This window comes from Microcaecilia unicolor, chromosome 13, assembly GCF_901765095.1.
Source record: "Microcaecilia unicolor chromosome 13, aMicUni1.1, whole genome shotgun sequence".
In the NCBI taxonomy this organism is placed as follows: Eukaryota; Metazoa; Chordata; class Amphibia; order Gymnophiona; family Siphonopidae; genus Microcaecilia; species Microcaecilia unicolor.
The window spans coordinates 96,184,407-96,197,499 of record NC_044043.1 but is presented as its reverse complement, the minus strand read 5'-3'; the positions used below and the strand labels follow the sequence as shown (position 1 = coordinate 96,197,499).

The 13,093-nt window shown below is 45.9% G+C and overlaps 1 protein-coding gene across 1 annotated transcript in view; it reads left to right on the top strand.

The window, feature by feature from the left end:
* Window positions 1-13,093, top strand: part of LOC115482471 (ephrin type-A receptor 8-like) — a 194,631-nt gene that overhangs the window by 29,563 nt on the left and 151,975 nt on the right. The window contains exon 2 of the mRNA XM_030222244.1: window positions 2,046-2,110. Coding sequence (XP_030078104.1) covers window positions 2,046-2,110 — 65 coding nt within the window. The remainder of the gene's footprint in view (window positions 1-2,045; window positions 2,111-13,093) is intronic.

Genomic DNA, 13,093 nt, shown 5'->3' with positions numbered 1-13,093 from the left:
AGCAACGCTAGAACGTACACACATATAGAGAAATTCATGAACACTGCTCCGGGCTCTCCATGTTCTCAGTCCAGGGACCTGAACTCTGGAATTCTCTCCCACTCGGTGTACGCCAGCCGTCTTCCATAGAGCAATTCAAAACCGAACTTAAAAGCTTGTCTTGTGACGCTTATTCCTAACCTCCATTCCAATAGTTCACCTACCTATAGGGGCTGTGACTTCCTATCGCAGGGCCTTGGGTCCTGAGTATGGTACCCTACTGTTTTCCCCCAACCCTCTTTCCTATCGAGATTGAAGTTCTACCCCTTGTACTTTCTAATATGTAGTGAGTGAGAGATGCCAGTGATCACCCTGTAAATCCTATCACTAAAACAAGGTGAAGGTGGAGTTCTGAGACTTTTCCCTCCAGTGTTAATCGTACTCTGTAGCTAAAAGTTTACTATTGGTTCAAATACTATATGCTTTAGCCTGCATTTATAGGAGAGGATTTTATATATGATCAGTCAATGTCCAATATTCCCTCCCCCCCCCCCCTCTATTTTTAGATTGTACACCGCTCTGATGGTTTTACTGTAGGGTGGGAAACGAAACGTTTAATAAACTTGAAAAGAGATGGCTGGGGGGGATATGATAGAGGTCTATAAGGGGGGGATATGATAGAGGTCTATAACATCCTGAGTGGTGTAGAACAGGTAAAAGTGAATCAAATTGTTTTACTGTTTCAAAAAGTACAAAGACTAAGGGACACTCAGTTAAGTTACATAGAAATACGGTTAGCCTATCTGGGTTTAACAAAGGTTTGGACAAGTTCTTGGAGGAAAAGTCTGTAGTCTGCTATTGAGAATAGACATGGGGAATCCACTGCTTGGTAGCATGGAATCTTGCTACTATTTGGATTTCTCATCCAAAAGAATAAAAAATATAGGCGTGCAAGATACGTGACAACTTGAAAAGACTGGGAAAAAAAAATCCCTTTTTGCACTGTAGTTTTCAATTCCTATGGCAAAGAGGCATCATACAAAGGTAAAAGGCTACTGGATCTCCTATGGCAAACAGCTATTCCAGATCCAGGGCTCACCAAATTGAATTAATCATCTGCCTTAAATAACCATTACATTTTTTTTTTAATTTCGCAAACACTTAATTGTAAATGAAACCAAACAAACACCAGATGTAGAGAACAGCGACCAAAGTACTTAACTGAACACAGAAGTCACTACGCTGTAGAGAATGAATTTATGCTCCCGAAGCCCGCAAACATCAAAATGGTATTTTGGTTTTAACAACCTTAGCGTCTACAATGATGGCGCCTTGCTGTTGAAATCTCTGCAGCGATCTTACCCCAGAAGCAGGTGGTTGAAACCGAAACGCCATTTTGATGATTGTGGACGTTGTAGACGTCGGGAGCCTGAATTAATTCTCTACAGCGCTGTGACTTCTGTGTCCGGTCAAGTACTTCGGTCGCTGTTCTCTATATCTTGTGTGTACCAGAGTCAGTTGGGATAAATAGATGGGTGGCTAAACTCAAGGCAAGTTCTTTATACAGTTATAGTGGTAAAGGCGGTTAGCTTAGCGGAGTTTAAAAAAGGTTTGGATGGCTTTCTAAAGGAAAAGTCCATAGACCGTTATTAAATGGACTTGGGGAAAATCCACTATTTCTGGGAGAAGCAGTATAAAATGTTTTTGTACTTTTTTGGGATCTTGCCGGGTATTTGTGACCTGGATTGGCCACTGTTGGAAACAGGATGCTGGGCTTGATGGACCTTTGGTCTTTCCCAGTATGGCAATACTTATGTGCTTATGACAGCAAATAAAACTGCTAATTTTTTTTGTGTTCTCCTTTTCATTTGCCGGCGACGTGCAAAATGTTTGTCTGAAATGAATGCACGTCCCTCGTACCAGCTCCCTGGATTTGTCCTCCAAGATCTGCTCTGCATTGGCAGACGACTTCCCCTCTGGGAGATCATCCCCTGCCACACGTGAAAACGTTGCAGCTGTTGAATGCAAACACATTTTGTTGAAAAGCTTTTTTCTCTCTTTTCCAGTGAATTTGTTAGACACAAGAGCAATCGCAGGGGACTGGGGATGGATAACCTATCCACCACATGGGGTGAGTAAAGACACCTTTTTTTTAAATACATGGATGTTTTTTTTTTCAGTTTGGGGATCCTGGGTACTTGGCTTAGGAGAGCAAGAGAGAGAGAATGGGGTAGATAAATGAGAGAGGCAGGAAAGGTAGAGAGCGAGAGAGGGGCCGAAAGTAGTAGATATGATAAATGGGGATGAGACTCATGTTTGGCAGCCAGCACAAGCTGCTTCTGTCCAGCCTCGGCTGGTAATTTATCCTTCTTACAGCTTCTGCAGCTGCAGAAGGTGAGGCCCTGCTGCATGTTTGTATGGGATAATTATCCTGGCAGGACTGCAGCACAGGGGTGTGTGGGGAGAGAAGGCACATGGCAGGCTGTCCTTTATTACCCAGCACAGAGAAATATGCCTATCCGAGGGGCTCGGCTGTGTAATTTATCCTTCTTACAGCTTCTGCAGCTGCAGAAGGTGAGGCTCTGCTGCATGTTTGTATGGGATAATTATCCTGGCAGGACTGCAGCACAGGGGTGTGTGGGGAGAGAAGGCACATGGCAGGCTGTCCTTTATTACCCAGCACAGAGAAATATGCCTATCCGAGGGGCTCGGCTGTGTAATTTAGCGGTCTTCACGTGCTGAAATTGCAAGAGTCGGTAAGTTTTGGGCAAAATATTTTGCTGTCCGGCTCTTCCTTTGACGCTTTCAACTCCTGTCAGGTCCTCTTCCTGTGGAAAAGAATTGTCTCTCTCTCTCTCTCTCTGCTCATTATTTATTTATTTTTTTTGTTACATTTGTACCCCGTGCTTTCCCACTCATGGCAGGCTCAATGCGGCTTACATGGGGCAATGGAGGGTTAAGTGACTTGCCCAGAGTCACAAGGAGCTGCCTGTGCCTGAAGTGGGAATCAAACTCAGTTCCTCAGGACCAAAGTCCACCACCCTAACCACTAGGCCACTCCTCCACTGTTGCTACTATTTGAGATTCTACATGGAATGTTGCTATTCCACTAGCAACATTCCATGTAGAAGTCGGCCCTTGCAGATCACCAATGTGGCCGCGCAGGCTTCTGCTTCTGTCAGACTCACAGAAACAGAAGCCTGCGCAGCCTTCTACATGGAATGTTGCTAGTGGAATAGCAGCATTCCATGTAGAATCTCCAATGGTAGCAACATTCCATGTAGAATCTCCAATAGTATCTATTTTATTTTTGTTACATTTGTACCCAGCACTTTCCCACTCACGGCAGGCTCAATGCGGCTTACATGGGGCAATGGAGGGTTAAGTGACTTGCCCAGAGTCACAAGGAGCTGCCTGTGCCTGAAGTGGGAATCAAACTCAGTTCCTCAGGACCAAAGTCCACCACCCTAACCACTAGGCCACTCCTCCACTGTTGCTACTATTTGAGATTCTACATGGAATGTTGCTATTCCACTAGCAACATTCCATGTAGAAGTCGGCCCTTGCAGATCACCAATGTGGCCGCGCAGGCTTCTGCTTCTGTGTCAGACTCACAGAAACAGAAGCCTGCGCAGCCTTCTACATGGAATGTTGCTAGTGGAATAGCAGCATTCCATGTAGAATCTCCAATGGTAGCAACATTCCATGTAGAATCTCCAATAGTAGCAACATTCCATGTAGAATCTCCAATAGTATCTATTTTATTTTTGTTACATTTGTACCCAGCACTTTCCCACTCACGGCAGGCTCAATGCGGCTTACATGGGGCAATGGAGGGTTAAGTGACTTGCCCAGAGTCACAAGGAGCTGCCTGTGCCTGAAGTGGGATTTGAACTCAGTTCCTCAGGACCAAAGGCCACCACCCTAACCACTAGGCCACTCCTCTACTGTTGCTACTATTTGAGATTCTACATGGAATGTTGCTATTCCACTAGCAACATTCCATGTAGAAGTCTGCCCTTGCAGATCACCAATGTGGCCGCGCAGCCTTCTGCTTCTGTGAGTCTGACGTCCTGCACATACGTGCAGGACGTCAGACTCACAGAAACAGAAGCCTGCGCAGCCTTCTACATGGAATGTTGCTAGTGGAATAGCAACATTCCATGTAGAATCTCCAATAGTAGCAACATTCCATGTAGAATCTCCAATAGTATCTATTTTATTTTTGTTACATTTGTACCCTGCGCTTTCCCACTCATGGCAGGCTCAATGCGGCTTACATGGGGCAATGGAGGGTTAAGTGACTTGCTCAGAGTCACAAGGAGCTGCCTGTGCCTGAAGTGGGAATCAAACTCAGTTCCTCAGGACCAAAGTCCACCACCCTAACCACTAGGCCACTCCTCCACTCCATTATAATGTGAAAAGTCACTTTTTAAAAGATTTGTCCCTATCTGAAGGAAGGGGGTCTTCCACCAAAACATCAACCCTTAAACCAAGGGTTTGCAACCCAGCCCTTGGGACACACCTAGCCAGTTAGGTTTTCAGGATACCCCAGATTTGCATACAGGGAAGGCAATGAATGCATTTGCATTCATGCATATTCATTGGGGATATCCTGAAAACCTGACTGGCTAGATGTGTCCCGAGGGCTGGGCTGAGAACCCCTGGCTTAAACCGCTGTCCTGGAACTGATATGAACACATTTTAAATACTGCAGTATTTCCGTTGTAATGCAGCTCCTTCGTACATCAGAAACCACAAATAACCCTAACTAAAAGCATCGTGCCAGGACCCATCGGCAATGGTAGTGACCAGAGTCCCCAGTCAGTGACCTCCCCTGGGCCTTCCTTATTCAAAATCCCTGGTGTTTGTTAATGATTAGTGCAGTGGCCTGAGAGCCAGGGGACCTGGGTTCAATTCCCACTGCAACTCCTTGTGACCCTGGGCGAGTCACTTAACCCTCCATTGTCCCAGGTACATAAAAATTAGATTGTGAGCCCAGTAAGGACAGAAAAAAATACCTGTATATAATACGTAAACCACTTTGATTGTAAATACAGAAAGGTGGTATATCAAAATCCCATCCCCCTTAAAAGAAAGTGTGGGAAGGAGCAATCCCCAGTCACTCCCACCCACCCTCACTGACACCTTCACCCCAAACGGTACCAGCAATCTCTATTGGTGGTCATGTTTCCATCAGACTCCTGCTAGGATTTGCTGCTGCCATTTCGGATGAAGGTGTTCGAGAGGGCAGGAGAGAATGCCTGCACCACTAGGAAAAGGTTGGCCACTAGGGGGGTCCTATGGGGGTTGGGAAGCTGGTTGGAATGCCACAAGGGAAGACCTCGATTGGGGGAGAAGCTCAAGAGGGGCATTCTGCCTGGGAGGGGGTTGGGGGCGTTCTGGCCACCGCTGTTGTCTAGATGTTCCAACCTTGGAGCATCGGGCAGTGACTTGGTGGCCTGATGCTCCTGGGCCCATGGAATAATGCTGCGTGCAAGGTGGCTCACAGGCAGCGTCATTCGTACGCCACGGGAGTCGGCAACCTGCGGAATTGGGATGGAGCCAAGTTGGCGATTCCTACACTTTGATAAATTCCACTCTGGGGTTCCAAAATTAGCAAAGCAAAATTCCAACTGCTCAAAACAAGTACATTTAAAAAAAAAAATTTCAATACAATACAATTTAAAACAGGAAAACACTGTATGCGACAGAGTATATGCTATGCACAGACCAAAGAGTATATGAAATGCATGAAATAAACTTACGGACGTGGCATTTTATATGTTTGAAGTAGCTTTAAAAGTAATTTTCTTGCATTGGAAGTCCTTATATCAAGCTACTTACCAAGAGTGGTGGAATTTGCTACTTCAAACTTGTAAGTATTGACTCAATGCTAGTGTTTTCCTGTTTTAAATTGTATTGAAAATTAATTTTTAAAAAATGCAAAAAAATCTTTAAAGTTCCAGAAATAGTTTTTCAAAAAAATAAGTGGAGAAAAAAGGACCTTGGTCAAAAGTTTCGCAACCACAGCTAAACCTTATAAAGGTTGAAAGTAAGTGATCACAGGCCATTAAAAAAATTCTCCACTTATCAAGAGTAGCCCTAATATAGTACAAACAAGCAAAAACGTCCGTTTCGGAACAAATGAAACAGGCCCTTGGAAGGCTGTCATCCAAGCGTTTTCTCATCTCTCTCCCCTCCCCTCCATGTCGAGCGATTCTCTTCTCCCCTCCCCTCCTCTGCACTCCCATCCTGTCACCTCCAGCCTTCCCTCCCCTGACGTCATTTCGTCTTTCTGCGAGGGCAGGACACTGAGAGGGAAGGGAACGCTGAAGGCGAACGGACGTAAGCTCATTAGCATACGGTTACGAACCCAGCCAGCCATTCAGGGACGCAGATTGACCAATTATTATATAGACACTGATACACACGGTAACGTGTGCCCGGAAACAGGTACAACTGTGTTTTGTCTGCTGTCTCTGGGACCCATTACTAAGCATGAGCTTGGCGCACCTTTAAACTCCGGTCTTTCTACCACGCCAAGCCCATTTCTAGCGTAGACATTAAATAGGCTTTTTTTTCTATTTTGTTCTTTATGGCCATGCGTAAATGCTGGCATTAGTGAGCGATAATTAAAATACCAATTAACACAGGAGCGTTTACCAAGGCGGTACAGGCTCCCACATTAAAGTGTGTATTATTCAGTTTGCAAGCGATAATGTCTGCATGCTAGCTGAAGAGTGCGTCCAAGCCTAGTCTCCACCCCGACACACCCCCTCCCTCCAAAAAAATTAGAAAAAATAATTACCGCACGTTTTGCACCAGCAGATGGCAAAACTAACATGGAATACTTCACATTAAACGTGCGTTAAAGCCCAACGCAGCTTAGTTAAAGGGCCCCTTAATGAAATAGGCGGCTACTTTCCAGTTTTGGCCTGTTCCATCCAAACTGCATCCTTGCAAATGCCTATATTTGTAATTTTGCTGCTGCTTCTTGGCATATATACTTTTGTGGGACTTTTCCATATGTAAAAAAAACCCCCTTTATAAATGACCCCTTCAGTGGCACTTTTCAGATCCCCCGCTTGCATTTTTCTAGCACAAATCTACCCTGTTTGAAAATTGGGTACAAAGCCCCTGAGTAAAAATCAGCTGCGGTCTTTGTCCCGTCATGAGCACGAAGAGGCTTCCTGTGTATCATTTGAATGGCATCTTTGTGTTGGTTGTGCTTCTTGAAATTGTTTTGTAAGTTTCCTCTGTTTCCCTGAATTCCTGGCAGCGTATTAAATGTATTTGCTTTGATCGTGTACTGCCTTTCGTGACTTACAAACAAAACCAGAAAAACACAAGGGACCTCGTAAGCTTTTGCCTGCCGTGCTTGAGGCTGGTGCTCCGGACTGAGCCGGGTCATGCGCTGAGGGCCTTACGTAGAAAACATTTCTGTGGCTTTTTACCTGGTTTTACTGCAGGTTTTACTGGCCGAGCAATGTAGAAATGATTTCAGTCCGGGTGTTCACTCGTGCAGAAACAATTATTAAAGGCTGTATTAAAATGCATCACACGGGACAGGGCAGAGCCGCTTTGCAACTGACGGCGCTGGAAGCTGGAGCAAGTGTTCATCAGCTCCTGCTTTGCTTTGAGGTGTGGGGTCTGGGAACATGAGCTTGGGATCATGGAGTGGGTAGGTGGGGGTCCCACTAGAATACCAAGGGATTGTTTTTGGAATGGGGGGATAAGGAGGGGGCTACCAGACTACTAGGGAATTTGGAAGGGGGGCCACTACACTACCAGGGGATATTTTTCTGGGGGTTGGAGCGGAAGAAGGGGGTTGGTCATATAGGGGCAGGTTGGGTGCTGCTAAATACCGGATATATGTTTTTTTTTTTTTGGGGGGGGGGGGCGCAGGTAGAGATGTCGGGTTGGGGGGAATGTTTGTCAGGGCATTGAGCGGGAGTGAGGGGCTGCAGCATGCTTGTGTTTTTTTTAATTTTTTTTTTTTTTTAAATGTCTGTCCTTCCTGTCAGTGTCTGATCCAATCACCACTCAGGCACTGACAGGGAAGTTGACATTTAGCAATGAGCCGTGGATTTCTGTAGGGATTTAATGCAGCAGTAATTTGCGTGTGGTCGTTGATTATAGCACGCTGCAGCATTTTTGTGGTGCAAATTTCGCGATAAGAGTGCAGACTTTTTTCTGCATGAGCCTCAGATGTGCGAGTGAAGGTATGTGTGGTGATTTTTACCCGCATTCAGCAGAGGTGATCCTGGGGCGGGGCTAAGGCAGGAATGGCTGCTACTTTCATAGTTCTGCATTTTCAAAATGGCATACGTTGTATTAGCTGGAAAGGTAGATGCAAATGTCTCCACTGAAAATCTGTGTACAGCTTCACTTTGAAAACAGGTGCAGAGATCGCAGTTAAAAAAAAAAAAAAAAAAAGTAGCTGGCAAGATGGGCAGTCTGAAAATTGCACTGATGATTTATGTAACCAAACACTGCACTTATAAAAGGAAGTTTGTACACCTGAGTGCGAGCAGTTACGTATGCCTTGCACATAAGTACGTCAATTCCTGCCGCTTACATGCCTCAAAGGCACTATTTTATAAGGTAGCACATAAGCGGAAAGTGCAAAGGGAGTGTATGTGTGGGTGTGGCCATGGACATGGCATTACCTTACACATGTAACGCAGAGAGTATTATGAGATGCTTAGACATTCCAGTCTAGTAGGCTTTGGAATTCTATCCCAGTTCAGATATAGACACTTTCTAATTATGAGTGGAGTGGAGTGGAGGAGAGGCCTAGTGGTTAGAGCACCGGTCTTGCAATCCAGAGGTGGCCGGTTCAAATCCCACTGCTGCTCCTTGTGATCTTGGGCAAGTCACTTAACCTTCAATTGCCTCATGTACAAACTTAGATTGTGAGCCCACCATGGACAGGGATATACCCAGTGTACCTGAATGTAACTCACCTTGAACTACTACTGAAAAAGGTGTGAGCAAAATGGAAATAAAATAAATAAAATGATCAGGAAAGCATTGAAATGAATGAGACGAGGGGTAGAAGTGTGATTGCTAATATGGGAAAGAGAGCTGTGCTGCAAGATTCACAGATATGTAGAAATCTATCAGAGGTCACAGTGTGAACGATTCTGCTTCAGCTACCGGGAAACAGAATGTTGTCACCAGCCTCATTTCATACAGACTTGCCTTCTGAAATCCCTTCTGACCTAAGCAGGAGTTGAACTACTGGACTAGAAGTGTAAGGCATTGACAGTTCCTTTTGGGGGCACTCGGTGCCTGCTGTAGGTTGAGCTCATAGGACCTCAAGACACTTTCACTTCTTATGTTTTTAAAAGAATAGTCGTACTGGGGCAGATCAGTGGTCCATCTAGTCCAGTGTCTCCAACAGTGGCCAATTCAGGTCACAAGTACCTGGCAGAAACCCAAAGAGTAGCATGATTCCATGCTACTAATCCGAGGGACAGCAGTGGCTACCCCCGTTTCTATCTCAATAGCAGACCTATGGATTTTTCCTCCGAGAACTTGTACAAACCTTTTTGTAAACCCAGATATGCTAACCACGGTTAACACATACCCATTAGCACAGTAAATGACAGCAGATACCCGCGTGATCCATCCAGTCTGCCAAACATCCTCTGCAAATGAGTTCCAAAAGCTTAACTACTTGTTAAGTAAAAAACAGTATTCCCTCCAATTTCCTTGTAACTTCATTTAGTGTCCCCTAATCTTGGTACTTTTTGAAAGAATAAACAATTCACATTTACCCGTTGTACACCACTCAAGGTAGGAATAGGTCTCTGTCATGAAAGATCTCGGCAGAAAGAGCCTTGCAGTGGTGGTAAGATTCGCTGGAGTTTTCGTGTTACTTAAATTTATTTAGGCTTCAGATGTGGGGGTGTCTGGAGAGGGTTAAGACCTGTATTCATTATCAACATCTCGTGGGACGGTAAGACAAGTGATCTGGGGATACTTGTATTATTGAAGGTGGGGTGAAGAAGGTGAGTGAGCTGGGGTAGAGGGATGAAGAGGGCAAGAACACATGAGTTGAGGGGCAGTATTCAGTTACCATTTTTATATTCCGCTATTACCAAACATAGTTCTCAGTGGATTACAGTAAAGAGAACTAGCGCATAAATCCAGGATTGTACATCAATATTCTGCAGGAGGTATACTGATTAATTAACAGCATCCAAACCATATTTGATCACCTTCTTAAAATAGTCAAAACTAGGCAGAGCTCTAATACTGTTCGGAAGTGATGACCAAAGAGTTGCTTGATGCAAAAAGCTGCCTTTATTTCACCTGACTTTGCTGCTGTTGCTTGGGAAAGTACTGGATGGACTAATGGATGCTAATCATTGTGGCCAAAGTATGTATTGCCTCTTTCTATCCCACCCGGCTGGATTCAGCACCTGGGACAGCACAGCCTTCCCACATGCTCTCATCAGAGGTCTCCAGTGAGATTTACCAGGAGATTGCAATTTTGGGAGCATCAGGGTCTCATTTTTTTTCTAATTATTATTGCATTAGAGCTTCCCGTGAACACTGTAGATCCATCCATATCGGCACTAGGACCACTCTTTGCCCCCAGCTTCACTTCTTGGAGCTCTCCATGCCCAGCGTGTGCCATCCTGCCCCCCTCCACCTCATTTTAACATTTCCCCTGAGCTTTCTTTCCTCTCCCACAGCTGTGTCAGCTCCAAGTGTTCCACGGCAGTGATAGGCTTAAGTCCAGCTGTGGCCCTCATTTTCATGTTCCTCAGAATTCAACAGCCTCTCTCATAGCAGCAACAGCCCTTCTCCCCCCCCTCCCGTTTCAACATACAGTCCCATCCTTACCTTGAATTACCTATATCTTTCCACAACACATTCAGGGTTGTCTCTGCCTTGTGCCCTTATCTTCACCTCCCTCACAGCTTTCCCTTTCCTACTGCAGGCAGCGCCCCCGGGTCAGTTCCATCCCTTGCTTTGCCTCTTTCATCTCTCTGAGCTGCCCATTCCCCATCCACCCAGGTTCATTGACATCCCCTGCTCCCACCCCTGCCTGCCTTAGAAACTTTTTGAGACAACTTGATTATGAGAGAATTAATCCCCACATGCGATGCAGCAGATTAGAGAAAATGTAATCCCCCCCTTGCCCTCCCTTTGCAAATTGCCTCTCCACAGCTAATTAAAATGCTGATGAGATGAGTCAACATCTGATTAATCATTACTGCATCTTCTGCTTTGATTTACACAGTGGAACAAGGAGAGATTTCTATCCGGCTGTCAGGTGTGCGACGACGGTGGGCAGTAACCTTTTTTTTTTTTTTCCCCTGCCATTCTGATCTACGTCTTCAATCTCTGTTCCACCCCTGACATCACATCAAAAGCACAGACTCTCCCTCTGCCCCTGGGCCCAGAATCGGCAGCTATCCAGTGATGTGCTGGAGGGAGCTTCCTTTTTAAATTATTTCATGAGAACACCCCGTATGGAGTAGAGCTGGGTGGTACTTGGAGCAGGTGAAATATGTAGCTCATGTTCCTTTCTGCTGATATTATAACCTCTTGTTCTTTCATTAGTTGGAAAATACGACTTTCTGCTACTATACTGAAACATTTTAGGTGGTTGACATAGAGCAGTTCATGAACTTCTCAATTATTTATTTTAAGATTATTGTATTACTAGTAAAAAAGGCCTGTTTCTGACACACATGAAATGGGCGCTTGCAAGGTTTTCCTCGGAGTGTGTATGTTTGAGAGAGAGAGAGTGTGTGTGTGAGAGATGGAGTGTGTGTGTCAGAGAGAGAACAAGAGAGAGACAGAGACAGCGTGTGTGTGTGTGTATGAGAGAGAGTGTCTGTGTGAGACTGTGTGTGTCTGACAGAGAGAGAGTGTGATAGGGAGTGTGTCAGAGAGATTGTATTTGAGAGACAGTGAGTGTGAGCCCCCACCCCCCTCTCCCAGGGACCCCCTCCCCACCTCCGCCTCTCTGGTCTCAGGACCCCCTCCCTACCTCCCTCTCCCCTGCCCCGCCTCCAGACATCCATGTCCAGCGACCCTCCCCTCCCCCCCTGGCGCATCAAACCCCCCCCCTCGCCACCCGCAGCTGCCAGTGGTAACGCTGTCTGGCCGCTGCTGCTTCCCCTGTTGAGCAGCAGCGGCCGCTACAAAAAGAAAAGAAGCGATAAATGTTTTTAAACCCAGCCCAAATCATTCGCAAATGCCCGAGTCTTAAAACACAGTCTCTGCAGCCGTTCCTCCTCTCGCCCGTCACGGCACTGCGCTCCTCCGGGGTCTTCTCCAGGGGCAGTGACGTGGAGGCGAGAGGAGGAGCGGCTGCAGAGACTGCGTTGTAAGACTTGGGCATTTGTGAATGATTTGGGATGGGTTTAAAAACATTTATCGCTTCTTTTCCTTTTGTAGTGGCTGCTGCTGCTCAACAGGAGAAGCAGCAGCGGCCGAACAGCGTTACTACTGGCATCTGCGGGTGGCGATGGGGTTTGATGCGCCGGGGGGGGGGGGGGTATTGATGTGCTTTGGGTGGGGGATTGGGTGATGCGCCGAGGTGGGGGGTTTTGTGGTGCCGCGCTTGTAGTTTTTTGATGCGCTGCTCCCTGCCACTTGCTCCGAAGTGGTAGGGAGCGGTGCACTGACAGCTGATGCCCAGGCAGGGGGAGGAGTAGGGAAACACGCGCTGCCTGGGAATCAGCTGTTAGTGACATCATCCTGGCTACGGAGTCTAGCTCAGCAACTCCAGGAGTCATGGACACAGGCAGTCCCACATTAGAACGTTGGTGGTGAGAATTATTATATAGGATGTTTCTTTATAATGTTCTATTTTAAATAACTCCGTTGACTTTGTCGAAGGATGGTGCATGTAATAACGACTTGCATAACATTTAAAGGGCCTGATATTCAAAGGGTTTGTGCTTCTAACTTTGAAAGTTATGCTTATAAATTGGTCTCTTTGGAAATCTATTAGGGCTGAGCTCATAAACATTTACTCGAAATGTCTCAACTCCTAAATTTAGGAGCTTAAAAAGGTAACGGGGTAGATTTAGGGTAGAGAAAAGAAGGTGGGTGTTTAGCAGTGATTTTCAGCACCTAGGCT